Here is a 26282-nt window from a genome sequence, read left to right on the forward strand (position 1 = left end):
GCATTAAATTAGACCAGGGTAGAGGTTGACACTGTGTAAATAGGTGCTTGAGGAATTTCTGTCAACAAGGAGTACAGTTTTCTGTGTACATTTGTTCCAATAAGAAGTGCTTTTGAAAAAAATCTGGAGAAGGACCAAAAATTGTACCTATTCCTTTTTCTCCTTTCCTTTTTTTTCTTTTTTTCTGTTACTGCCCTTCAGAAAGACACTCTATTCCTTTATGCAGATTGTATCTTATAGAATGAGAAATGCCTTCTGAAACTGAGTTCCCACTGATCAATTAATGTTACATTTATCGATGAGCCTGACTAGATGCTCTACGTGAAACTTAATACTTTAGGCAAACAGCTTGAGTATTTGGATATTAAGGTTAATTTTCCCTCAGTGTGCTCTTCCTTTGACTACATCATTTGAGCCTTGACTACTGGTAATTTTATTCTAAATCTAAACCTCTGCTGGGCATTATCTCCAATTGGTACCAGGCTGTGCAGTAGACTTGTGCCCTGCTCGGGTAAAAGGCTATTGTGCCAAGCCCCTACATGGTTTAGCCACTGGAATTAGATTTCTATGGCACTGCCAATGAGGTATGGCAAACTTTGGGTCTTTGTACATAAATAAAATGTTAATGAGATGCTAATGGCAAGTGTAACCTCCTTAAACTGTCAGAAAATGAATAGGAGAGACTGTTAAAAATGAAGTGCTTGGAAGAGCCTAAAGAATCACTTGTGATGTGAGTAGGTGGCTTTTCCATTAATATTTAAGTGTATTTTTAGGACAAGGACAACAATACTGATACATACCAAATTGAAAATGACAGATTACCTATGAGCACTGCCTTGAGTTTTTATTTTTTTTATGTGTAGCTGCATTTGGTCAGCGTTTCCCAGAGCTGTTAGGGATGCATGGGTTATCTGTGAAAATGTATTCAGAACTGAATTTTAACAAACAATATTGCAGCCTTGGAGCTTTTGACTTTCAGAACTTTCAGAAAGATTACCCTAAAAAAAAAAAAAGAAGAAGAAAGTTGTTCCACTGGTTAAAGATTTCTTAGTACAATTTGTAACCTGTTTTGATTTAAACTGTCATTTTTAGCCAGTATTGTAATTAATGATTGACATAAACTAATTGTTTTGGCTATTTTGGAAACAGCACATTTAAATAACCACAATATTAAGGAAAAGAAAAAAATAAAAAAGCCAAACCAAATCCTTTGTTCTGAGAATATCTTCAAATCGTTCAAATATGAAACCTCGAAACACTTCCTCCATGCTTTTCTCCTTGAACCAACCTTCTTCTACCTGGTTTATTTCAGCTGGAGGTACCTATCCTCAGGCAGTCTTCATTTCTGTTTCATTATTTCGTTATTATGATTCTTTTCCTACTTTAAGCAAAGAGATACAGGCCATTGAGCTCCATCTCATACACTTTTTTTTTCCTCTAGCATACTCCCTCTTAGTCTACCAATTGCTTTTGGAAATTTTCACTTCAAGAGTTTTCTATACATTGAATTTTAATGTCAGAAAATGCAATTTGTTCTTTAAAATAATCATTAAACACAGCTTTTTGATGAAGCCAATGGGACCGATGAATAATGCTGTTGTCTAAATACCAGCCAGAGTGACCTACACTCTTGCAAGATAACATACATGTCTCCATCAGAAATGGCAAACATAATTAGTTCCCATGAGCACTCAGAAATATCTTCCTATTCTCATGATATCTTTTATGCTACTATCCATGAATTATTTATTTTAAGTGGTTTTAATCAAGGCCTGCATGATTTAATGTAGTAGATAATATTATAAAAACATTTATGGTACAGACCCATAGACATGAAAATACATAAACATAAAAGATAACTCTTAGGACTGAAAAAATATAAGTTAGCAGCTCAAGATTGTAAGATTATGATTTGGTTAAACTTGGTATATATATTGTTCCTTGCCATCCCACCCTCTCAACCTTGCAGTAACGAACTTCAGCAATAACTGAGATTCTTACATCTAGTCCATCCTTGAGTGGATTTCTATACAATCGCATAATAATTCAGATTTAAAAAGTAAAAAAGATGAAGTGGAGGCCAAGATAGTCAGTATTATTCCTCACTACAGACAGGCAGTCTAGGATCTGGAGCTTCTAATCTACCTACAGTATTTCTAATACAATAAAGACTTGGATGGATAGCAAGAACAGCTCTAAATCTAAAACTAAATCTAAAATCTAAATCTAAAACTAAATCTAAATCTAAATCTAAAGCTCTAAATCTAGCATGTTCTCTTTTCAGTTGTTGGCTGTTCATCTTTTGCCTTGTAAGACTTTTCTCAAAGAAAAGTGTCGTTCTCTTATGTTAGCCTGCCCTGCTAAATGGGGCTCTTCATGTTCTCTCGCAGTGATTGTATAGGGTAACTCTTTAAACAGTTTCATGTCAAAAACAGCAGACTACAATGTTAAGAGCTGAAACCTTCCTTTTTGTTCCCTGTGTTCTGCAAGGGTCTTTCAGTACAGAGCAGTGCATTGTTAATGCAGATTGCCTTGATTTTCCCTGCAGGAGACTGTCAAGTCTCACAAAGCCTGAAGCCCTGCCAAAAGGGAATATTACATTTTTGGCAATACCTTCCAGATAGCAATGAATGACAAAAGCCAAAATGGTCAAAGCTTTGTGGTTCTTGCATTTAAGAGGTTGTTTGTTTGTTTGCTTGTTTGTTTGTTTGTTTGTTTGTGATAAAATAAGCAGCCTCATTTCTTGATTTTCATCCAAAGTTTTACTAGATTCAATGGCCTCTATTGAATCTATGCACTTCCTGATTGAAAAAACGTTCCCCTGAACATTTTCTTTCCTTACTTTATTTGCAGGCCATCCTGCAGCCCTACAGATACCTGAGCTCAGTGACTGATACTGTCTATGATCATTTAGCACCCAATTCCAGAAGAGGACAAAACACAGACATTTTGCCATGTGTTCATAAGCATTTTGTTGACAGTGGAGAACTGGTGAGATCTGAGGGTCTTGGGCTCCCTTCCAGGATCTGAACAGCAACGTACTCTTTCCACCAAGCTTAATATATTCTGCCTCTGTCCAAAGCCTTTTCTCATTCACAACTCCAACTTTCTAGCTGTTTTATGCAATCAGCTCCAGTACAAGTTCACCATTTTCTCATCCCAGTCCCAGCCTCCTCATCCCTGCCATCTCCCTTCTCCCCTGTGCTCCAGTCTTTCCTTCACTGCATGGCTCCATTTCCTACCACAGAAGTTTTCTTGCCGAACCTTCCCCAAACTCCATCTCTATTTCTCGTTTTCCTCCTCTCACAGGCTTCTAGTCCCATCTTTCCCACTTCACCTCTCCCTGGGTATTAGTGCTCTTGTCCAACCAGTCCCAGACCCTGATCCGAGCTTCCAGTTTCTCATCACTTCCCAGCTCTGTCTTCTCTTGGAAACTTTTAAGATTGTTTAATGAATGTATTAATGAACTGTGAACAGTAATGAGGCAAAATCACCAAATGAGGCATGCTTTTAGGTTAATTAAATTTGGAGAAAAATATGACCTGGAAGAGAGGCTTCCTTTCCTCCTGGACGTACAGGGTGTTTTTACATTTCTCCTTCAGTGTGATCTCCTGACCAGAGGAAGCCTGGACTGGGCCTACAAACTCTTCAAAGACAAATGAGGCAAGGTATTTTCCCCAGAAAGCTGTCATCCTGGATTTATTAACTCTAAGGTACAAGCTTTTCCTTGCATGCCTTAACTCACACAGTGACCTCACACAGCTGGAGTGAGGACATTTTAAACTTAACTAGCCCTCTTCCTCAAAATTATTTATTTCAATATAATCTATTATTTCCACAATTTTGTATTATTTCAACTCTTTCTTGTTTTACTTATGGAGTGAAATCTTCTGGAAGCATAAAACCAAGCATTAAACAGAATATTTAACTGACCAAAACTGCTTTATTTAGCTACTTAATTGGACAGGCAGGAGACTTGTCCGTAGCATTATAAATGCCAGGGTAGGCCTGTTTATGATTTACATTGTTGGATTACATATTTAAAGAAAAAGGGAGCAGAGGGCTAGATATCTTCCTGACACTTCATTTACTATTAAGTCAATATTTCATGAAAAAATTTCCAGGTGCTTAAGCATTTGCACTATAAGATTATATCAAGTTTTAATGATGTTTGGGTAGCTGAACATGTTTGAGTAATAAAACTACTGCTTTTCATTATTAATTCTAAGGTGGTCAACTTAGTAAAAACTCTGAATTGGTAAATCAAAGCTGGAAATCATCAGAGATCCTGTAATACTAATGCTTGAGGCTGCATTTACATGGAATTGCAGAGGGAGAAAACTATGTTTTATCATCAATAAAAACACTACACGTTTAATTCCACAGACACTGTTATAAAGAGGTTTTCCTGGGTTTTGTTTTATTTGGTTTTTATCTCTTTTCTTTAAGCATATTTAACCAGAACTAGATGCAAATTTCAGTTTATATATTGCAGTTAAGCAAATCTTTCCTCTCCCTGTTTCCTCCTTCAGTGTCCAATTATGCAGATCATTTCATGTTCAGTTTTAGCAATAAGAAATGGCATAAATACATCTATAGCAGGAAATTAGTACATTTAATCATATATAGTTAGAATGTTATCTTGCCTTTTTATGAAGTCATGTAAAATTTGCTAAAATAATTTTAAATATTACGTAGTGATTGGCTGTTATCTTTACATTCCCCTTAAACTGATGTAAGTTACCACACTGGATTCAAGGTAAGAGACAACATGTTCCAAATGCCCTCTGTTTATCTGGTTTGCCTGATTTTAGTGGTCTTCCTATAACATATTCTATCCATAGATCACATTCCATGACAGTGCCTAGAAGTAGTGTGAACTTACAAGACAATCTACCTCTTAAGCAGTTTGCCAAATTGATTTTGTAGCATGAAAAGCTGTAGATGTCAGAAGACAAAAATTAAAAAAAAAAGAAAGCAAAAAGAAAAAGAGGAGGGAAGAAAACCTTTAAAAGTTCACTTTCTAATGCAACTCTTTAAAAATAGGTTTTCTTTTCTCTTTTTGATAGGAAGTGATTTAAATATCCAGTGTTGATAACTGCATATCTCATAATGTGAAGTGGTAGGGAACAGAGCAGGCAAGAGGGAAAAACAAAGTACCTCAAGGAAAGCAAGTCAGGTTGAAATATTGCTATTTTTATCTGTTGTCGAACTGTGAGTAGTTTGAGTCAGTTCTGATAGCAGTAACCCCATGGTTACAGTCCCCAGCAGAAGACAACTGGGGACAGGAAAGGTAAATAAGAAAAAGAGAATTTCTGTATTGGAAGAGGGAAAACTTTTCATGATGCATAATACCAAACTGAATCTCAACTCCTCACTAGGATGTCTTCTGATTGCTTTCAGAAGAAACCTGGTACACAAATAAGGATCACTAAAGCTAGAGCGAATTTCTGGCTTTGTTGACTACTTGTGTTTATTGGCAACTCATTTCACCTTTGCTTCTCACTTTGACGAACATTTCATGATCTTGTGCAAAATTTACTTTCTTCTGCTTTTGTCTATCTTTTCCTTCTACAGCAGAAACTCTCTCTAAGGTAGAGGGAGTCTCTTTGTCCATGCCTATAAATCCTTTCAAAGTTAACACAATCATGCAATTTTGCATTATCTCTAGTGCAAAAGCCACTGAGCTGTTTTTTTCTTAAGATAAAAAATTCACTATGAATCAAAAATGGGTCTAAGACGTTCTGTGTGCTGTGGTTTGCCAGATCATTACAATAACAGCTTTGTGCACTGTGGAGTCAACACAAGGTGGAGGGAGAAAAGCAGAAGAGAGACAGCCTTGAGGCTGTGACGTCGAAACAGATGCAATCTCATAGACTGCTCTATGCCATGCCGCTACCGGGTGAAGCTGCCACTGCAGGAGTAACACCCTTTATTTCCTTCACTGCGTGTACATGTCATGAAACCATACAGCAACATTATTCATGCTTACAATTGAAATGGTGACAAAAATGTTTCAGGTTTCTGTATGGCCCATATATGGCACAAGAAAGCGAATGCATGATGGTCCAACGCACCATGGATGTTGCATAGGGCAGGGTATCCAGTGGAGATGGGAGTCAGTCTAGAGGGAAAGAAAGTGAACTGCTATCCTGCAATATGTGGGAAGAACAACCATCAGAGCAGGAGGAAATTCAGGCAGGAGAAGGCAGCATTCGTGAAGATCCATGCTGACCTTAAGCCTTATTTCATGTAGCAGATGGTGAAGGGGAATATACTACCAAGTATGGAAAGAGATCTGCATTGCTGAGTTTGAAGCTGGGAATGCTTGACTGCTATCACTCTGTGGACTGCAAAGTGAAAGCAGACTGTATCTGCAAAGACAACAGCCACCTATGTGATTCAAATGGTGACATCTGTTATTCCTGAGGTTCTTGGTTGGCATTACCATGTGGATGAGGAACAGAAAGGAGAGGGCAGTCTGTTGATTCTGTTTTTCCTGAAATGCTGAAATGAATTGATCTTTACAAGAACTTGATTCCTGGAAACTTAATCTCTGCAATTGTCCCTGCTTTCACAAAGATCTGCTAATGATCCATGAATCCCTCTTCTTCCTTAAGATAGTGGAATTAGGCTTTTACAAAGGGAATCCTAGATACTTTGTCGATGTATTTCTGTTGCATTCCAGAACTATTTTCTCATCCTCATATGACTCCTCATTCCAAACACTAATGTTGGGAATCTTTCATTAATAGTTCATTAATGAGCTTTCTTTGAGACCTTCCTCAGAGCCCTGGCCCTGCATTGCTCCAGCTCCCTGGATCTCCATGTTGGATTACTTGTGTAGAAAAGTTGCAGTAAGCCATATTGATGTGTTGCCAGTGAGGGATACTGAACAGTCCAGAGCCCTATTAAACCCATTGCCTGTGTCCATGTCCAGTTTGGAGGGTGGCAGATAGAACCAGGAGAATGTGCATGGCTCTCATGTGGCATGACCCTCGTTAGTTCATGGTGTCATACCTCTGGGTAGGGAAAGAATGGCAAGGTCTGAGTTAAAAAATGAACAATAGCCAAGAACAAGGCAAGAGGTCTGTGGCAAATGGTCAAAGAAGAATAAAGGTCTTATTCCAGCATGTGTTCAAATGAAAGTAAAAGCAAAGCTCCCAAACTGCATTAATGGAAGGCCAGTAGTACTGAGAGAAAATGGTCTTTGGGACAAAGAAGTGGGAAGGAGAAAAAAACAAAACAAAAAACCAAACCCACAAGCAAAGGAAAGGCAAGCTGACTTTGACATGTTGGAGTGGAATTGGCATAAACTGGCATATCTCTTTCAAAGCAGAGATAACCCAACATTTTTGACCACATCTAAACCAGCATAGTGAGATTGTGAGTGAGTGCTACTATTTACAGTGTGTCTGTGGTGGTTTTGATCCAATACCAGGAGCCATGAACTGTACTTTTGTTGAATCCCAAACCCACAATTAAAAATAATAAGACTGTAATTAAGAAATGTGATGGGCTAAAGAAGACTTCATCCCCTTTTTGATTAATATATCATTCTCAAACTGCCAAATGGATTTGTTGTGATTTGTTTAGTATTTGTTGAATAGTTTCAATAAATAATTTAACAATAGAATTATTAGAAAGCCCTTTATGATCTATCAGCCAAAACCATTGTTTGTGCTTTACCTGGATGACAGCTTTCCTAACTGGGAATAACAAATTACTTTAAGAACAAAGCAAAACCAAAGTAACAAAAATTACAAACCCAGGTTTTAATGTACTTAAAGATTTATGAACTACATGAATCAAACTTATGAATGCAATGAAAAAATCTTCAATATTATTCTTTTAATTTTCTTACTCAATTCTACTCTGGAATGACTTATCGCCTTCTTTACTTACAGAAATTCAGATGAGATAATATGAGATTAAAGTATTTCTGAAATACATAATGCTAAAGTTACTTCATTGTCACTGCCTTTCAGAATAGCTTTCTGAAGAAAAGCTGAAAATGATAACAGCATCTTACATCTATTTTATGGGATCAGCTTGAAGCTTACAATAAGCAGACAATAAATTTATTTTCTGTCTTTTTTTTTGTGAGCCAGCATCAGTACTAAAAAACACTTCAAAATACTAATTATAAGGTTGTACAAAAATCTTACAGCCAAAGAGAGATTACCTCAAGAAAATGGTGGACTGCAGCCTTCAAAATTCTTTTTTTTTCTTCTTTCAGCAGTAGAAACACTGATTATCCTTAAGTATGCAAAGTTATGTTTACAATAGTCTTCCAGAAGTTGCAACACTTGCGATTTGATTTTTTTCTTGTCAATTTGTTAAACACTTTGGGAAGCAGTGGAGGAAAATGGGCATTTATGTATGAATTTGAGAACTGCAAAAAAGTGTTCATGTTACCTTACAATGAAACGCTTAATACAGTATTTGTGGGATTGAAACTGTTTCAGGATGTTATTCTTGTATTTATCTCAGATAAAACTACAAGAGTAAATTCTTCTTTCCTCAGGATGACTGAGACTGGATGTAGAATAACTACCAGCAGTGTTCATATTTTAGAAATGGTTTTGAGTATGGGGCAAAAAAGGGGTATATTTGCAGTTCAATATCAAAGATAATCAGAACTCACCAAAAACAGGCGCAATGAAAAATGTATTGTTTGCTATAATTTCTGAACTTCTCTGGAGTTCCCATGTCCTAAGAAGATTTTTTTTTGCCATAAAATTGTCACGTTTTGCACAAAGGTACAGTTTTATTTTAAGGTTGTGACAATGGGAAAACTTTGTATTATGTTTTAAGAAATCTTCCATTCCTAGATGATAGGGTATTTATTAGCATCCTGTAATCCTGTTCGCTGCACATCTCACCATAGTTCTCATTTTTAAACACATGATGTTAGAGGATGGGATTAAGTACCATTTGCAATAGGCCTAGGCCTAAAATGAGTTATGAGCCTACCACTGAGCTAAAGGGGCTTCTGTTATCTCAGATGACACAGCTAAAACCAAACCTTCTACACCTGTAATTTGCAGTGTAGAATGTCAAGATCAAAACAGCTTCCAGCTACTTTATTTGCTGCTAGAGGAAGCTAAAGGTCAGCTCTGCACCCTTGCTAGTGTTGCCTTTCGTCAGCCCAGTATTGAGAGTACTCTTCAAGGATGTCCTTCATTGTAAGTGGGATGGTCCCACCACACCATGCAGCTTTCCTGCTTCAATGTTTCTGGTGACTTCAGGCAGAAAATATAGCCCAGGATTGCTCCTTGGAGGTTTCTGATGATGCCTGTGTCAAGAGCAGACACAGCTGAGAGGCAGCTTGAGTAAAAAAAAAAAAAATAAATATTCCAGGTGTGTGAGTCAGGGGTGATCTGAAGTTTAGAGTTTGCTGAGGGGATCTTTGCAGACCCTTTGGAAACCCCTTCAAAGACTCATTTTTTTCAGACATGGTGCTCAGGATGTATCCTTAGAAATTAATCTCTCTAGTCATACAAATAAGAATAAGCTGCAGCAAGGTTTTCTTCACATTTTAATGTGTTTCTGTCTTTATCTATTGTGTTAACACAGGCAACATTTACCAAGCTTTCCTCCTTTCAAAGGAAGCATTGAGAAAAATAACAGATGTGCTCTCTCACTGGAGGAATGGAGGAATAAGGATAAAACAGAGCATTTGGCATGGGAGTGTGTAAGTTGGTATTACTACAACAGACATTTTAATCAATGTTTTCTATTAATAGACATATGTTTAACAGTTGGTTTTTTTTTTCTGGGAGGTATCCTTATAAAAAAATTGACTAGATGGAGAGAAATTCAAACCAAAGTGGACCAAGACACAGATTAAAACTATGATCTGCAAGTTTGGCTGCAGCTTTGTCTAAAGATTTGCATTATTTTGACAAGTGTCCAATTACAGTGGGAAGATGTATGGGAACATCAATACACTTTTAACATCTTTATGTGCTTCATAGCAACCTGCATCTAGTGAAGAATGTATAAGATGCATATTCTTTTTTCTCTTCAAGCTGCTTTATAATTCTTCTATGATTCTCCTACTTCATTATTCTAAGAAAATTTCTGTTTTGAATCAATGTTACTGACGGAATAATTTGGCACACTATAGTATGCAAAAGACATATCTGAAGCTGTGGACATGAAGAGCAGAAAACTCTTCAGATGTTTTTTTCACTCTAACTGCTCCTACTTGTAGGAGGTCTGCAATTAACTTTGATACTGACTTGAAGTAGAATGTGGGTGGTGGTTCTGTACTTCTCAGATGAAAATCTGTATTTTATACTTATCTAAAAATAAGCCGTTCTCCTTTCATACAACACTGTACATTGTTTTGTTGGGGGGTGGGGGGGTGCTAGAGCCGGGGTGTCCCCTGTCCAAGACAGACTTGAAAGATTTGTACAAGCTAAAGGGAACTTACTGCCAAACACTTAAAACAACTACAACAGGAGCAGCTGTGGATTGTTTCTGTTAAAGATGATGTAGATGGTATTGTGAAACCCTTGCACTGGGGGGCAACGTAGATCTTCAACATAGCGAAATGTAGTCTTTACATAGCTAAATGCCAGTCTTTAGGGGTCATGTCAGAATGACAATTTTAATTTTCCTCTCCACTGAGAATAAATACAAGATGGTAAATTCTGAGAAACAGCAAAAGGTTTTGAAAGAGAGGCTGACAAGAAAACGTTCCACTATCATGCAGAATTACCCTATATAAGGATATTGTCTACTGTTATAGTTCTAGCACTGTTTTATATAACAAGATCTAAAAGACTAAACAGACTCACTTCCAAGGCTCATATGAGATGACCATGTATCCAAGAGGATTCATCTGTTCAGAAGCACAAGGACACCAGCAGAACTAAAAGTCACTTGAGTGTTTTGAGATCCTTGTCCTAATACCACCTTCCTGTACTCTTGGGATTACATATTTTACTTCTATGAAGCAATGAAACTCTGGTCCACACCTTCAGTTTGTCTCAAGTTGACTATGATTAACTTTCTCTGATGTAATGAGTGATAATCCATTTGGTGTCTTCTGCCAAAATTATTTTGTAAACACTGCAATGCATCATGACTGATGCCAGCCCAGGTTATCCTATATCATTACTTTGGTTTCATTTGCTGGAGGGTTTGGAAACTTGCTAAACACTTACTCTTGTACTGTACCATTTCCTTAGCTATCTGACAGCACAACTCATACTTGCCAGACTCTCTGGTAGGTAAAGGTAAGACACATGTTGGCTTCAGTAGGTGGTGGATAAATCCAGCATCAGACAACTAATCGTAGAAGAGATTTTTGGTTCTTGCCAGTGTAACTAAGAAGCAGATGTTAATTGAAATTGAGTTGTTATTATTATGAATAAGTCCTGAATGTTGTGAATATTAGCTGCAGAAAAGGGTCCTAGCAGCAAAGAGTCTCTATGACCGCATAGAATAAATCTGGAAATATGACCCCAATGTGAAAGAGTGAATGCTAAATTTAGAGAGATCTTGCTAGCACGTAACTAATTGGCGCCGCACTTATTCTGAGGTATGGCAAATTAAAATCTAAAAAGACATTTAGCAACTTTCTGCGACATGTGAATAGTTGTCCCATCCTGTATCTTAAAATTCTCATTAAGATTGTAGATTCAGCAATGACTGAAATAGAAAATACGCTGTGCAATACTGTGAGTTTTAAATTACAATTTAAAGTACCATTGCTGGTTGTGAAAGAGTTTTAGATAACATTGTAGTAACCCTGGGCAAAGCCAAACCTTCACAGTTTGCATTAATACAAAACTTTGAGCCAATCATAATTCACCAATGCAGTAGTGTAATGACACAGAACTAGGAATAAAAGCCAGAGGTGCTGGAATAGCAAGAGTCTTGAAAGTTGTTCTCAGCTGTGTCCTGGTTTCATCAGGGATAGGCTTAGTTTTCTTCCTAGAAGTTAGTATAGTGCTGTGGTTTGGATTTTGGATGAGAATAATGGTAACACACTGATGTTTTAGTTGTGGCTAAACATTCAAGCATTTCAGCTTCTCATACTGGCCTGCCAAGGAGAAGGCAGGGGTGCCCAAGGAGCTGGGACAGGACACAAGCCAGGACAGCTGATCCAAACTGGCCAAAGGGATATTCCATACCATATGATGTCATGCTCCATATATAACTGGAGGGGTTCTCCAGGAGGCTGGGCAGCTCAGGAACTAGCTGAGCATTGGCTCTGGGTGGTGAGAAATTGTGCTGTTCATCACTTGTTTTGTATATTATTATTATTATTATTGCTATTATTATTACTACTACTACTACTATGATGACGACTACTACTACTACTACTACTTTCCTTTTCTGTCCTATTAAACTGTATTTATCTCAACCCACAACTTTTACTTTTTTTCTTTTTGATTCTGTCCCCCATCCTACTGGGAGGAGGTCGAGCAAAGGGCTGTGTGGTTGAGGTCACACTCAAAGAGTTGCGGTCAATGGCTCAGTGTCCAAGTGGAGAACAGTGACAAGTGACGTTCCTCAGAGGTTGGTATTGGGACCAGTGCTGTTTAACATCTTTGTTGGTGACATGGGAAGCGGAACTGAGTGCACCCTCAGCAAGTTTTCCAACGACACCAATCCGTGTGGTGCAGTCAACATGCTGGAGGGAAGGGATGCCATTCAGAGGGATCTTGATAGGCTTGAGGAGTGGGCATGTGTGAACCTCATGAAGTTCAACAAGGCCAAGTGCAAGGTCCTGCACATGGGTCTGGGCAATTCCAGGCACAAAAACAGTCTGGAACAAGAATGGATTGAGACCAGCCCTGAGGAGAAGGACTTGGGGGTGTTGGTTGATGAGAAGCTCAACCTGACCTTGCAGCCCAGAAAGCCAACCGCATCCTGGGCTGCATCAAAAGAAGCGTGACCAGCAGGTCAAGAGATGTGATTCTCCGCCTCTACACTCATTAGACCCCACCTGGAACACTGGGGTCCCCAGTACAAGAAAGACATGGAGCTGTTGGTGCAAGACCAGAGGAGTACCATGAAGATGATCAGAGGGCTGGAGCACCTCTCCTATAAGGATGGGCTGAGAGAGTTGGGGTTGTTCAGCCTGGAGAAGAGAAGCCTTCAGGGACACCTTATAGAAGCCTTCCAGTACCTGAAGGGGACCTACAGGAAAGCTAGAAAGGGACTTTTTACAAGGGCATGTAGTGACAGGACAAGGGATAATGGCTTTAATCTGAAGAAAGGTAGATTTAGATTAGATATTAAGAACAAATTTTTTATGATGAGGGTAGTAAGGCACTGGAACAGGTTGCCCAGTGATGTTGCAGATGCTCCCTCCCTGGAAGTGTTCAAGGCCAGATTGGATGGGGCTTTGGGCAACCTGGTCTAGTGGAGGGTGTCCCTGCCCATGGCAGGAGGGTTGGAACTAGATGACCTTTAAGGTTGCTTCCAACCCAAACCGTTCTATGATTGCCAATGGATGAGTGAATGAGGACATTAATTCAAGAACCTCTTAAAGTTTGACACATACAAACTTCCATAATATGGAACTATCAGATTAAAACTTCAGCTGAAGAAAAACCTAATGGGAAAAAAAACCTGTGATTTTTTCCATACAATATGTAAATCTTTAAACAGGACAACTTGAGATCCATTAATGAGGACAACTGGATTTTTTTTTTAGGGAAAAATAGCTTCCTAGTGAAATTCTCCCTTAAGAAAAAAATGCAGGCGAGGACCAGTCTTTCACTGCATTTTTTTCACTTTTGCTTTTACCACAAAGTAAAGTTACTTTATTTCCAATCTCTCTCACCATTTGCAGCAGTACGGGCCTACACAAAGGACACTAAGCACTTGTCTCTGCGAGGCAAAACGTAAGAATGAAACCAGTTTTATATGCAGTTCTGCTGAACTTACAAAATAGGGAGAGGAACAATATCCTCTTCATAGCTGTTGTTCTAATCATCTCTTGTACTATTCTTAAGCAGCAGAAGAAAGGTGTTTCTAGAGCATGTTATATTTAGCCCACTGGTATATCAATAAGCTGAGCTTTCTCTAGTTTCTAGTGACTGAAGAGTTACATTAAATTGCCAGTTTCAGGCTTCAGCATTTCAGGATCTGATCCCAGGCCAGCATTGGGAAAAGCTCTATTAACTGCAGTAGGCTATTGATCAAGTTATAAATCACTCTCATCAGAAGCTGTCTTACTATGAGCTTTGTGAGATATTTTTGTAACAAGACAGGCAAGTGCTGGATTTGCAGGGCAATATAAAATTTTGATTCCCGTAAATGTCAGTCAAACTTATAACCAACATAGGAAAACACCTTAATAGAATAGGAGTATTATTAGTAATTGTCTATTCAATTATTACATTTCTAACCTGAGTGGCTAATGATAAAATTATCAGAATCTATTATATAAAGTTTACAATGTCAGTGCAAGATGAACGCTGTTAAAAATTTAAATTTCTCTTAGAAAAACTATGGCATATTCAAAATATTCATTCTGATTGACTATCATTCAAGATGTGAATATCTTTTACAAGTCAATACAGCCACTGTTGATGATCTCTGCTAAACTGGGATTTGATTTATTGTAAATACTGTATCAGAGATAAAAACTCTGTCAACAAAAAGATTATTGCTAAATCTTCTTATAATCAGGCTAGTTTTCTGTTTTCATATAAATTGGTGTTTACTGTTAGAAAGGAAGTCCTATGATATTCCCTCATTACAGAGATGATTGCAGTGGCAAGGACTTTCAGTATTACTGGGTTCCTCTGAGAGGAGCCAAGGAATGATAGCCAATTCAAATCCAGACTATGTATTTGGTGCTGCACACAAAGCTGTATAAACATTCTGTATTTAAAAGTGTTATTGGAGTCCTATTTCACAATGAACTATGAAAAATGAACAGGGAAAAAGTAAGAGAGTGAATTCATTATACATGCCATAGGTCAGTTCTGTGGGTCAGTACTAGCATTATTTTCAAATACTAAGTAGTGTTTTCAACCTATTTGAAGTCCTAAATGGGATTTTATGTTCTTGCACCAGATCTGATGGATCTCATTAAGGACAAAATTGTGGAGAAAGCTGAAGATAAGAAAGAAAAGATGAGTGAAAATTAGGTTGCAAGTGCTAGTACGTGCCTGTGTGAAGGCAGCAAGCAGAGGCATCTTCAGCACTGGAGCTGGAGAGCTGGCAAGAAGGGCTTCAAAGGGTGCATTCCTGGTACCTGCTAGTTTGGCAGTGCTGCAGCTGCTGGGGATGAGGGCCCGTGGGGGCAGAAGATGCACAAGGACTCTGAGAAGTTGTATGTGTGTGTTTGTGTGGGTAAGGTGAGAAAGCAGAAAGGAGTGTGATGGGGCCAGCAGATTCTGGTGAAGGATGGCACCTCTGGCATCAACTGTCCCTGTATGGTTCTGTCTACCACAAAAATAAACTTATATTCAGCTTCAAGACTCAACACAGGATTTTAGCAACACTGGATTTTAGCTTGATTCCTAACTTCTTAAGATTTCCTTCTGAATGATGGAAAAAGATTTTTGAAAGCCCAAACCTGATTTAATGAATCTTGGGAACAAATGCAAGCATAGCTTGTAGGTTTGCATGGTCTAAAATTCAGACCACAAATTTCTGGAACCTGCAGACAGCTATGAGGAGAATTACATGTACCTGATACAAAGGAAGACCCAAAACTGGATAGAATAGGTTGTATCTGGAAGTGTCTAAAGGCCAGGGAAAGTATGTGGGAACTGAAGAACCAGAGAGCAAAGCAATGGAGAATTCTCCCATCAAAACCATTTTCCATTCTCCCTCTTTGGGGAGTGTTCAACAGACTTTTTCCGCACACGAATGCTGGACACACAGAAGATCAGGGGAAAGCAGTTTCTGAGATGGTGGAATCCATCTGCCACGCCACTCATGCCACGTTAAGGGGGAAAAAAAAAAAAGAAAAGGGAAATTCAAATTCTCTTTCTCCCCTTCTGTACTCACATCAGGAGTCAGGCAGGACAGGATAAGGGAAGGAGGGAACAGTATTTGGAAGAGAAGTGGATACTGTCTAGAATCATGGGAACCCAGAGTAGATGTCTGTTGAGGGCTGTAAACCAATGCCGAACCATTAAAGCAATTGAGATTATGTGATACCGTGGCTCAAAGAGGGAAAGGTCCTGCAATGCCAGCTGGGTAAAAATAGGCACTGTTTTCAAACAATGAGGTGAATTTATTTGAGTCTCCACTTGTCTGCTTCAGGATGCCATCGATTAAAGACAGTCTGTGCAGCACAGCCAGCTGAGGTAGTGTGTACTGTATCCCACTGAATTTGGTATTTGAGGAAAAAAAACCCAAAATTCACATTTATCCTGGGAAAAACAGATGACAAGCACTCTCTGATGTGCCATCAGGACTCAGTGGGACATTAAAAAATGTCAATGACTTTAAAAACTAAAAGAGCTTCATCAATATTCATTAAATAAATGTCTTCAGTTGGGTGGTACAGGAGGGTGTGACTGAATCAGATCATTAAAACCAAACATGCATAGATACAACCACATTCAGCAACTATGGCATCTCATGCATTTTTTTCCCCTCTTTGTCAGGGCTGTGAGCTCACCAACAGGCTCCAGTTGCCCTGATCAGCCTGTGACCACCCTTCTCTGCCACCCCCCTTGCAACCCCTTACCCAAGCTGAGGGGCTTAGCTGCCTGCTGCCAACCCTGGCCTTGCCAACCCCATGTCCAGGCTGTAGGTCTTTGCATCTTTCTTATTTTTGTTCTAGGGTAGTTTTTTACTTGCCATTTACCGAGTCCCCTGCAACAGAGTATATACTTTATATTGTGGTGGTGGTAGCAGTCTCAAAGAGCTTTATCTGAATCTGTGACAACAGATGTTAACCTTGTGATACAGGGCTGAGAGCATCATGTAAGCTGAGGTACTTGATGAAACAGCAATTTCAAAATATAATGCACAATTTAGAAGTCCTATGACTAGCAGACTCCACTAACCGTCACCCATCCATTGTATGTATGCGAAGGTGTCCCTTTTTATGGTGGTAGTTATGCCTGTTTTGGGGTTTGGGTATTGATGCTTGGGGGCTATTCAGAATGTATGAAATAGTACTTTCTGTCTGCTTCTGTATATTTAATTTGTAATGAACAGCTATTAAAGTTTTTAAATAGGGCACTTTTATGGTGTTTTCTATTTCTGATTAATTATCCTGAATTTATTTATGCAAAGGCTCCTTTGGACTGGAAAAATCTCTCAGGCTAAAGGCATCTGAGTAAGAACACAAATAGGACTTGTATGATGCAAAGAAGTTTTCAAGTAAATGAAAATTAGATTCAGTAGCTACAAGGTCTTTGTGTTTATCTAGCAGTGTAAAAAATTGAGTGGTTTAAAAAGAATGAATAGAGTTTCCCTAGGGGAGATGTCAGCAGAGAAGTGCAAGCAACACTACAGCTCACTCCATGAGCTTTACTCATGGATTCCTTCATAACTCTCTTTTCTTTTTTTTCTCCCCACCCCGACCCCTGAAAGTGTACTTGGAAAGGCTGTGACTCAGAAACCTGAAGTTTACTGCAAACACGCAGAGTGCTTTTAAGGATGATGTTCTCCCTCATTCTCTCTCCTGTTTTCCTGACCACTCTTCCATTGGCTGATTTGCAGGTTTCAAATTTGAGAATTTTCTCCTTACATGAAGTTCCTCCTTTTTTCACAGCTCAATGCCAGGTGACTTAGTGTTCCCTCTACTTTAATTATCCTTGTCAGCCTTATTTGACATTGTAGCAAGAGAAGTGCTCTTGCTATAGTATTTGAGTATCTTGCCAGATGGCAACAAAGGAATTCTTCACTACTTGTGAATTAGTTTCATGTCACCTGACAGTGAGAGCTTACTTGGGTGTAAGATAAAAGTTCATGACCAGAGCACTGGCACAGTGATTTCTGCTGTGTATTCCATGTAATCACCATATGCAGTAGATATTTTTCTGGTTGTGTTTGTATCTTAGCACGACATTCAAGAAAAAGCTGAACACCTCTTCCAGACGGGAATGAGAAGTTTCTCTGGCTCCCAGATTATTGTAAAAGGGGATAGTCTTCTTGCAAGAGTAAAGCATGCCACTGTGGCAATGCTTTAAGCCACTGCTGGTTCAAGGCAAGAGATGACAACACTTCTCATCTTGCTTAGATTTCAGAAATACACAGTTTGTGATGACTGGCTTCCTACTTGTGTACCTCTGAAATTGCCCTGGATTAACATAAAGGTTATTTAGATATATGAAAAAAGTTTGGAAAGACTGAAAGAATATCAAATAGGAGAACTCTGCTGAGTACTAAATCTAGTAGTTTTGTGGTGAAAATGACTACCAAGAAAAGACTTACGCAAATGCTGGAAGAGCAGCAGCGTGTTGCCGTGTGGTCAGTATGACCTCTCTTCATTATAGCCAGAACACTGCTGAAGAGGAGCTAAAAAAGGCATCCCTGAACTGGACACAGGTACGTAATGTTGCAGCAGCTCTCACATTATAGATGAACACGCAATTTAGTGAGAAGTAATAGTGTCATAAACCAGCAGAAAGGTATAAGTCAGAAGCAAAAAAAGATGTTAGGGTTTTGAATCCATCTCCTGCTAGTGGAGGACTGCTCCTTGTAGTACTTTTTCTCGTACTTTGCCTAGCGTGCTTCTAAATGCCCTATGTAATAGTAGTTTCCATAATTTCCCTTGGGAGGAAGAGACGTTTAGTACCTCTCTTTGTCAGGAAGCTGCTGTTGGTGTCCTGCCTGCTTCCCTTTTCCTAACTCCATCTCTTTACTCTGAATGATTCCCTGCGCAGCACTCGGAACAGTGCTGCTCTTCCTTTCTCTCCTGAGTCTGCAAAGGCATGGTGGCTGGTGGGGCCTTTATGGGCTACTGCACGGCTCAGAGGGGCCACACATGTTCCCAAAGGCTAGATGGTGGGAACTGGTCTCTCTGGGGAGGAGTCCAAAGTCGAGGGGGGGTCCTATACCCATAGCGTCTTAGGGGCAGCCCAGGCGCAGTATCCCTCATCGGGCAGCTTTAGTGAAAATATGCCACAGATCTTCCATGACAGACCCTGGCATCTCTGCTTTGACCGCCTGTACCCCCATGGCACGGCTGTAAAGGAGATGGGATACCTGTAGGCAGCAGCTGCTGTCTCCCTTCACCAGAGATTTTCTACGCAGTAGGAAACAGCAGCTTTGGAGGTTCCCTAATTCTCATATTTTTTGGATAGGGCTACTTTTCTTCAGTAAATAGGCATGTACCACAGCACAGCTGCCTCTTTATCCTACTCATTCACATATAATTATATGCTCACAGTAGGTAATTGCAATATTATCTTAAATTTCGTCTCTGAGACATATTGCACAGTCCCAGGTGGGTTGTGTCCTGCCTACCTCCCTCCATTTTGGGAATCCTTGCTCTATAGCATAGGGCATGCTCAAGGTTTTCTAATGTACCAGTTAGTTTTCCCGAGTCCTGGCCCTGGGTTTGCTCCTGACAGTAAATACTGTTGATGTTCAGTAAATCTGGCCTTGAAAGTACTTTAAACTATAATGTAAATACAGCCAGAGAGTCTATTCCATGCAAATTGAGGTCCATGTGCAAACTCAGGGGCTTATTTTTCACATCTTTGATATATTTGTTGAATGAGAGCCCCTTCTTGGCCACCTGCTGGCCAGAATATATGTGCCATATGCACAACTCATTTTTCTACCTAAAAGCACAGCTGACAAGCTGACGTGTGCATTTTACATTGTCTCTTCCAAGTTAGTTTCCACAACCTCCCGATAGAGTCGTTTTGTGTTCGGGGTTGTTGTTTTTTTAGTGTTTGAATAAACTCCAGTTTGCCAACAACTTTTTGCTACTACGATGCTTTTGGGAGAATAGAAATGTCACGATGGCTCCAGTAGGTTCAGTTCAACACTGCTATCAAGTTTTGCACTCATAAACAGGGGTGGGCAGAAGCAGCAATAGCAATAATAGGAAAAACATACTGTTAGCTCACTCATCTTAATAAGAACTGGGAATATACTAAAAATAACATAGAAAATATATTTTTTCCTTGCTCCACATTAACCATTTACTCACTTGATTGAGACTTCTATAAAAATGGCTTTGTCTTGGGCAAAGGAAGAGTTTAATAGATCTGTTTATCAAGACACTGTCAATATCTTAGTACGGTTGATCTGGTAATTCTTCTTGCATGCGTGTTTAGTGGTTCGTGATGCAAACTCAGGATGGCATCACTCCAGATGTGAGCAAAGCAGAAAGAGCAGGGCTTTCTCTCCTATTTATACCATCCCTTCCAATAAGCTTCATGCCTGCATGCACAGACAGTTTAATGATTTGGTGTTTTGTACTTGACTGTTACCCACCAACTCCTGGTTCAACTTATGGCTGATGCAATTAAGAAATTTGCATTCCTGAGAAACTTACAGACTACAAGGATTTGTATCCAGAATAAAAGAGAACTTTTACATGTGCACTGTTTGCAACATTTTGCTCTGCTAGACTACCAGCCCAAAATATTCATTAAAGCTTTAGTGACTCCTCATTACAAAAATTGCTATCCTGTCCTGAGAATACATTACTGATGTTAGTGGGTGGGTCATGACCCAACAGCAGCAGTTTCACAGATTAATAATGTTTTATTATTACTATTATTTACAGTGTTTCCAAAAGAATAACATAGTTCTGCTTACACTTTGAAAAAAATAAACTGGATTTTTCAAAAATCCACCACCAATTAATAAGATTGCTTCTAGCAGCTTACTTCTGCAGCTAGGAGAAGACTTACCAAATGATAATCATGGAACTTACTGCAGAGTCATGTATAAAGTCTAGACATTGTTTGAATTTTATGAGAATTTATCTAGTTCAAATAATGTATTCTATTTATACATCTTTTTTCCCTATATTGCTGTTATTATAAGAAACAGTAAGATTTCTGAAGAAATAAAACAGGCATCATTAGATTTTAATTACAATCAATTGGTAATGTCACTAGCAAAGGCATTTATCAGCTCAGAAATAAAGAGTGCCTTTGAAATATTAAGAAAAATAACAAACCTGTGGCTGAATGATTAACTACTATTAAAAGTGTCTAATTTCACTAGCTCTACCATTATGCTCAAAATCTTTCTCTTTAATTTATGGTGAAAACATACGTCTCAGTGCAGGAATGGCTTTAGAAACTTAGCTGAGAAATTAGAAACATATAGTCACTTCAAGTATATAACAAACAGCCATGTCAAGTTAGCATTTATTCCTTGATTTGTGAAATTACAAAAAGAGTAGAGAAGAAGTCATCAAAAATCTAGACAAAGTCAATAGTTTTGAAGTCTGCACTTTAGAGGTTTTAGTACGAACATTGGTACACATTGAAATGAAATTGCACTCAAATGAAAGCAAACTTGGAACAAATATTTTTAAATAAATTGCTTTCCAAATCAAGCACTACCATTTTTATCATTCTTACCTGCAGAGGTTTTCACAATTTCTGAAGTATTTCTGAGACCCATAAAGTCAAACTGATAGAGTCTCCAAGACTTCTGGTCAGCAGCCTCCACTGAGTTTTTCCTCCATCTGTAAATCATTTCCTCTTTAGGGTAGCCATCTATAAATTAAAAAATAAAATAAATTAAATAAAAATATTGCATTTCATAAAAAGGTACTGCAAAACAGTATCTGTTCACTGATTTGGAGCTATTTGGGAATACCTAAATTTCTGATCTGATGCTTTCTCAGTGAGTTTGGTGGTATAATTCAGGTAAAGAGTTGTATGGCACACAAACACAGAGCTGTAATACTGGCAAAACTATGATTTTTCACAATCGTTGTTTGGTTTTTTTCTTTTTCCAGTGGAGAAAAATTCTGATTGATTCTATCAAAATTAGACCTCTTCAGAGATGCAGTTGATTGTACTAATTTGAGTATACAGAAGTATACTGCTTTATATATGCTCTGAAGAAGCTGTGCAAACTGATAGAATGTAAAAATGGAGGGGAATGTCAGTGTAGGATGTAAACAATTGAAATGGACAGATTGTTTTAAAAGTGACAATAGTTCTAATATAATGTGTACTACTGTACTTCTGAAATGAGCTCAATATAGTGCAAAAGAGCAAATTTTTAATTAGTATGGGATTTTAAAAGTGATTATGCCATCATCATACTACTTCTAAAGGCTGTGGTATTTAATGAGATATCACCTGATCTCTACAGCTGAAATTGCTTCTGAAAGTCTTCCTTTATCAATTTAGCACTTACTAGTCATAATTAAACCTCATGCCAATATTTAATTTTCTTTTTGTTAGAGAATGGCATTTTCCAACAGAAGTCCAACAACAAATCTTCAACCAGCCCAAACCATAATAATAGACCATCTAGAAAACAACAGCACGCCCATGCTAGTTAAAACTAGATTGTTCTCCAATGCGTAATACAATAAATGCCTATTCATCTAATAACTAATATAGTAGACGTAGATTACAAGGCAAATTAGAAGCCTAACAACAACAATAGCCAGTTAAGATAACTGTCTCAGCTGTAATTGGATACAGATAAAATTTTGATATGAAACGACGTCTCTGGTCATGGGGCTATTTTCTTGATATTTTCCTGTTATAAATGTCGGCTTCATCTTGTTTAAGGTTCCACCCTGCTGGGGTACTGCTATAAGGTGTGCATGGCCTCATTTATCCCTCTCACTAACACAGCATGAAAACTACCCACCAGTCCCTCAGTTCTAATCTGTAGAAAATGACTATGTGTTAATTCAAAATGCCATGTTTGTATATTTCCCATCAATGTAAATAAAGAAATAACCCATGAAGGAGCCGACTGAGTAACAAACAGAAGCCCTGCCGTTCTCCACAAGAACTCTTACTGCCAAGCAGATTTCACTGCCAGTTCTGCTGTGCCAGTCTGTGAGACTGATCTAAAGGTTAAGTTTTTTTTTGGCTGGCAGATGATGTCAGAGGATGCAGAGGTACAGTGAAAGAAGTCAAGCTTTGCAGGGCCTCCAACCCTTAGCCCTGCATCTTCTGAAATCTCGAGCCTTGCTTATACTGAGCCTTCTGATGACATTTCTGACCAAATAATGTCTCCCTTTAACAGAAATCCCTACATAAAATCATAGAATCACTTATGTTGGAAAAGATCTTTAAGATCATTGAGTCCAATCATAAACCTAACAGTGCCAACTCCAACCACTAAACCATGTCCCTAAGCACCACGTCTACACATCTTTTAAAATACGCCATGGCATGGTAACTCAGCCACTCCCCTGGGCAGCCTGTTCCAGTGCTTGACAACACTTTTAATGAAGAAATTTTTCCTAATATCCAATCTCAATCTCCCCTGGCACAACTTGAGGCCATTTCCTCTTGTCCTATCACTTGTTACTTGGGAGAAGAGGCCCACATCCACCTTGCTACAATCTCCTTTCAGGGAGTTGTAGAGAGCAAGAAGGTCTCCCCTCAGCCTCCTTTTCTCCAGACTAAACAACCACAGTTGCCCCAGCTGCTCCTCATGTGCTCTAGACCCTTCACCAGCTTCGTTGCCCTTCTTTGGACACGCTCCAGCACCTCAATGTCCTTATTGCAGTGAGGGGCCCAAAACTGAACATGGTATTTGAGGTGTGGCCTCACCAGAGCCGAGTACAGGGGGACGATCACTTCCCTAGTCCTGCTGGCCACACTATTCCTGATACAAGCCAAGATGCTGTTGGCCTTCTTGGCCACCCAGGTACACTGCTGGCTCATCTTCAGCCGGCTGTCAACCAACATCCCCAGGTCCTTTTCCACTGGGCAGCTTTCCAGCCACTCTTCCCCAAGCCTGCAGCACTGCATGGGGTTGTTCTGACTGGCCGCCAACTGGATGTAACTCCATTCACCACAACTCTTTGGGCCCGGCCATCCAGCCAGTTTTTTACCCAGGAAAGCGTATGCCCGTCCAAGCCATAAGCAGCCAGTTTCTCCAGGAGAATTCTGTGGGAAATGGTGTCCAAGGCTTTACTAAAATGTAGGCAGACAACATCCACAGCCTTTCCCTTATCCACTAAGCAGGTCACCTTGTCATAGGAGATCAGATTAGTCAAACAGGACTTGGCTTTCAGGAGCCTTCTCAGATTGGTTTCATTCCTGGTTACTGATATCTTCTCCCCACACTTCAGGAGCGAAAAAGCAGCTGATGGGCCATGCTGTGACTGCTGTACCCTCATGCCAGCTGGAGGTGGCAGAACTGCCCCTTCCCCACAAAACAGTATCAGCACCACCAGGGGAGCTGCCATGGGGTCTGGGTCCTAATCCTACCTCCTGATTTGGATCCTGACAACGGAGGAAAGGAAACCCTTGCCCTGTTGCACTCCCTATACCAGCTCCCACTGCAGAACCTGTGGCCGCAAGTGCTAATTTGCAAATTTTGTAGCAGATAGTAGATGTGGTCCCTTTTCTCAGGTAAATTTCACCATAATCATTGCAAGTAAAAATGTTTCAAATATCCTGTAAGTAACACAGATTTTATTTTTCTTAATACAGTATTTTAAATTGATACAAAATGAACTTTTTTTAGTTTTGTTTTTTTTTAAATTTTAGTGGGAAAAAGTGTCGATTCGTCTTTAATTCAATTTCTTCCTGATTTTTTGTCTTTTTTTTTAATCCTATGGCCACCCCATCAAAAATCTGTTACACTGTCAGTAACTTTGAAAACTTGCTATCATATTATCCAAGGCATAGATGTTTATCCTGGCATGAGAAGCATATAGTCAGGAACAAGTTCATGAGACTCTCATCCCTCAGGATTTTTCCTATATTTTTGAATAAGAGACAGATTCAATTTCAGAATAACTACTTTTAGTATTATTCATCATCATTAAATAGCAAGCAACTGACTTCAGGAGACCATCGTGCCCTTTCAATAGTAGCCCCCTTAATCCACAGTCACTGACATCTGCTCTTGCAATGGTTCGGTTACTTACTTACATCAAAGGAGATAAATACCAGTGATTCAATGGGAGTTGTTTCAACCTGTTAAATAACTGCTATTATGTTCTGCTCCAGTGCCAGGCGACTTCACGTTTCAATACATTTAAAAGATATAATATTTCTTATGGAATAATTACACATCTACTTGGACAGTACATCATTCGTAGGATTCATTTAACTTACAGATCGGACTATTCATGATGGTTCTTCTTTCAGTGATACCCCATATTTCTTGTATACAGTCTAATTGCTTCTAGCCTTCTAAATACTTCATCTTAGAAAGTATCAGAACTGGAGACTTCAGTACTTCCACAAGAAAACGTAACCTCTGCTGTTCAGCCCGCAACACAACTAAGAGTATATTGTCTATAGAAATGTCTGTTTTCTTTCAGTTCCCCAGCATGACAAATTGCAGTAAATTACCTTAAATTCCTGACCTTATGGCTTCAAGCCATCCAGGCTGAACAAATTGCTGTCAAGTGTATTTACCCTGTCAGGTTGCTTTAGGTTATGTGAGAATATCCATACTGCAGCAGGGCAAGGCTCCAGGAGGTCCTGGAGGCTTTCCAGCGGGTGCCAGTAGGATGGCAAGGGAGACAGCATGGGAAGAAGACAACCATGACAACCAAGCGTGTATTCTGTGTTACAGCCACCCAAGTTCCAGCAGCCTGCAACTCAGGAGTTTCTCAACCAAAGTCTGTGTCAACACCTTCATTTTCCCTCCCATGAATTTAATTGATTGTCTTTAAAACTCTCCTATTTTTTTGCCTGATGGCTATTTTGTAGGCTGTGCTGTAGCTATTCATGTCTTCTTCAGGTTTTAGATTTATATACTACCATGTCAAAGACTTTTAGAGAGCACCTTGACCATCTGTCTTTTTGTAAGACTGGTACTACGTGACTTTGAAAAATGAAGTCAAGAACAAATTTTGTTGAAATGATTCCTTTAAGAGCCCAGTAGAAAGTATCCATACAATACCTCCTGTTTACTTTCACCAAACATACTTAATGGCTTTTCCAGTTAACACAAATGATCGGTACCTTTATTGCTTTACTCATAGGCTTAAACATATAAATTTTCAAAGTGTACCACTGACTTTAGCTGAAATAATGCAAACATGGATAAACAATAAATGCATTTGTTGCCATTTGGAATGTTGTTATTATAACAGAAAACCAAATTGTCATGACAACCTATGAGATTCTGTGGATTTGTTTTATTTCCTTTTTGTTACTGGAATAATTAAACTCATGTTACCACATTTTCTCACATCACCA

At 39.0% G+C, this 26282-nt stretch overlaps 1 protein-coding gene across 1 annotated transcript in view; it reads right to left on the bottom strand.

The window, feature by feature from the left end:
• Nucleotides 1-26282, bottom strand: part of GABRG3 (gamma-aminobutyric acid type A receptor subunit gamma3) — a 342488-nt gene that overhangs the window by 34078 nt on the left and 282128 nt on the right. The window contains exon 6 of the mRNA XM_075737535.1: nt 21498-21635. Within this exon, the coding sequence (XP_075593650.1) occupies nt 21498-21635 (138 nt within the window). The remainder of the gene's footprint in view (nt 1-21497; nt 21636-26282) is intronic.

The sequence above is a fragment of the Balearica regulorum genome, chromosome 1 (genome assembly GCF_011004875.1).
Source record: "Balearica regulorum gibbericeps isolate bBalReg1 chromosome 1, bBalReg1.pri, whole genome shotgun sequence".
Lineage (NCBI taxonomy): Eukaryota > Metazoa > Chordata > Aves > Gruiformes > Gruidae > Balearica > Balearica regulorum.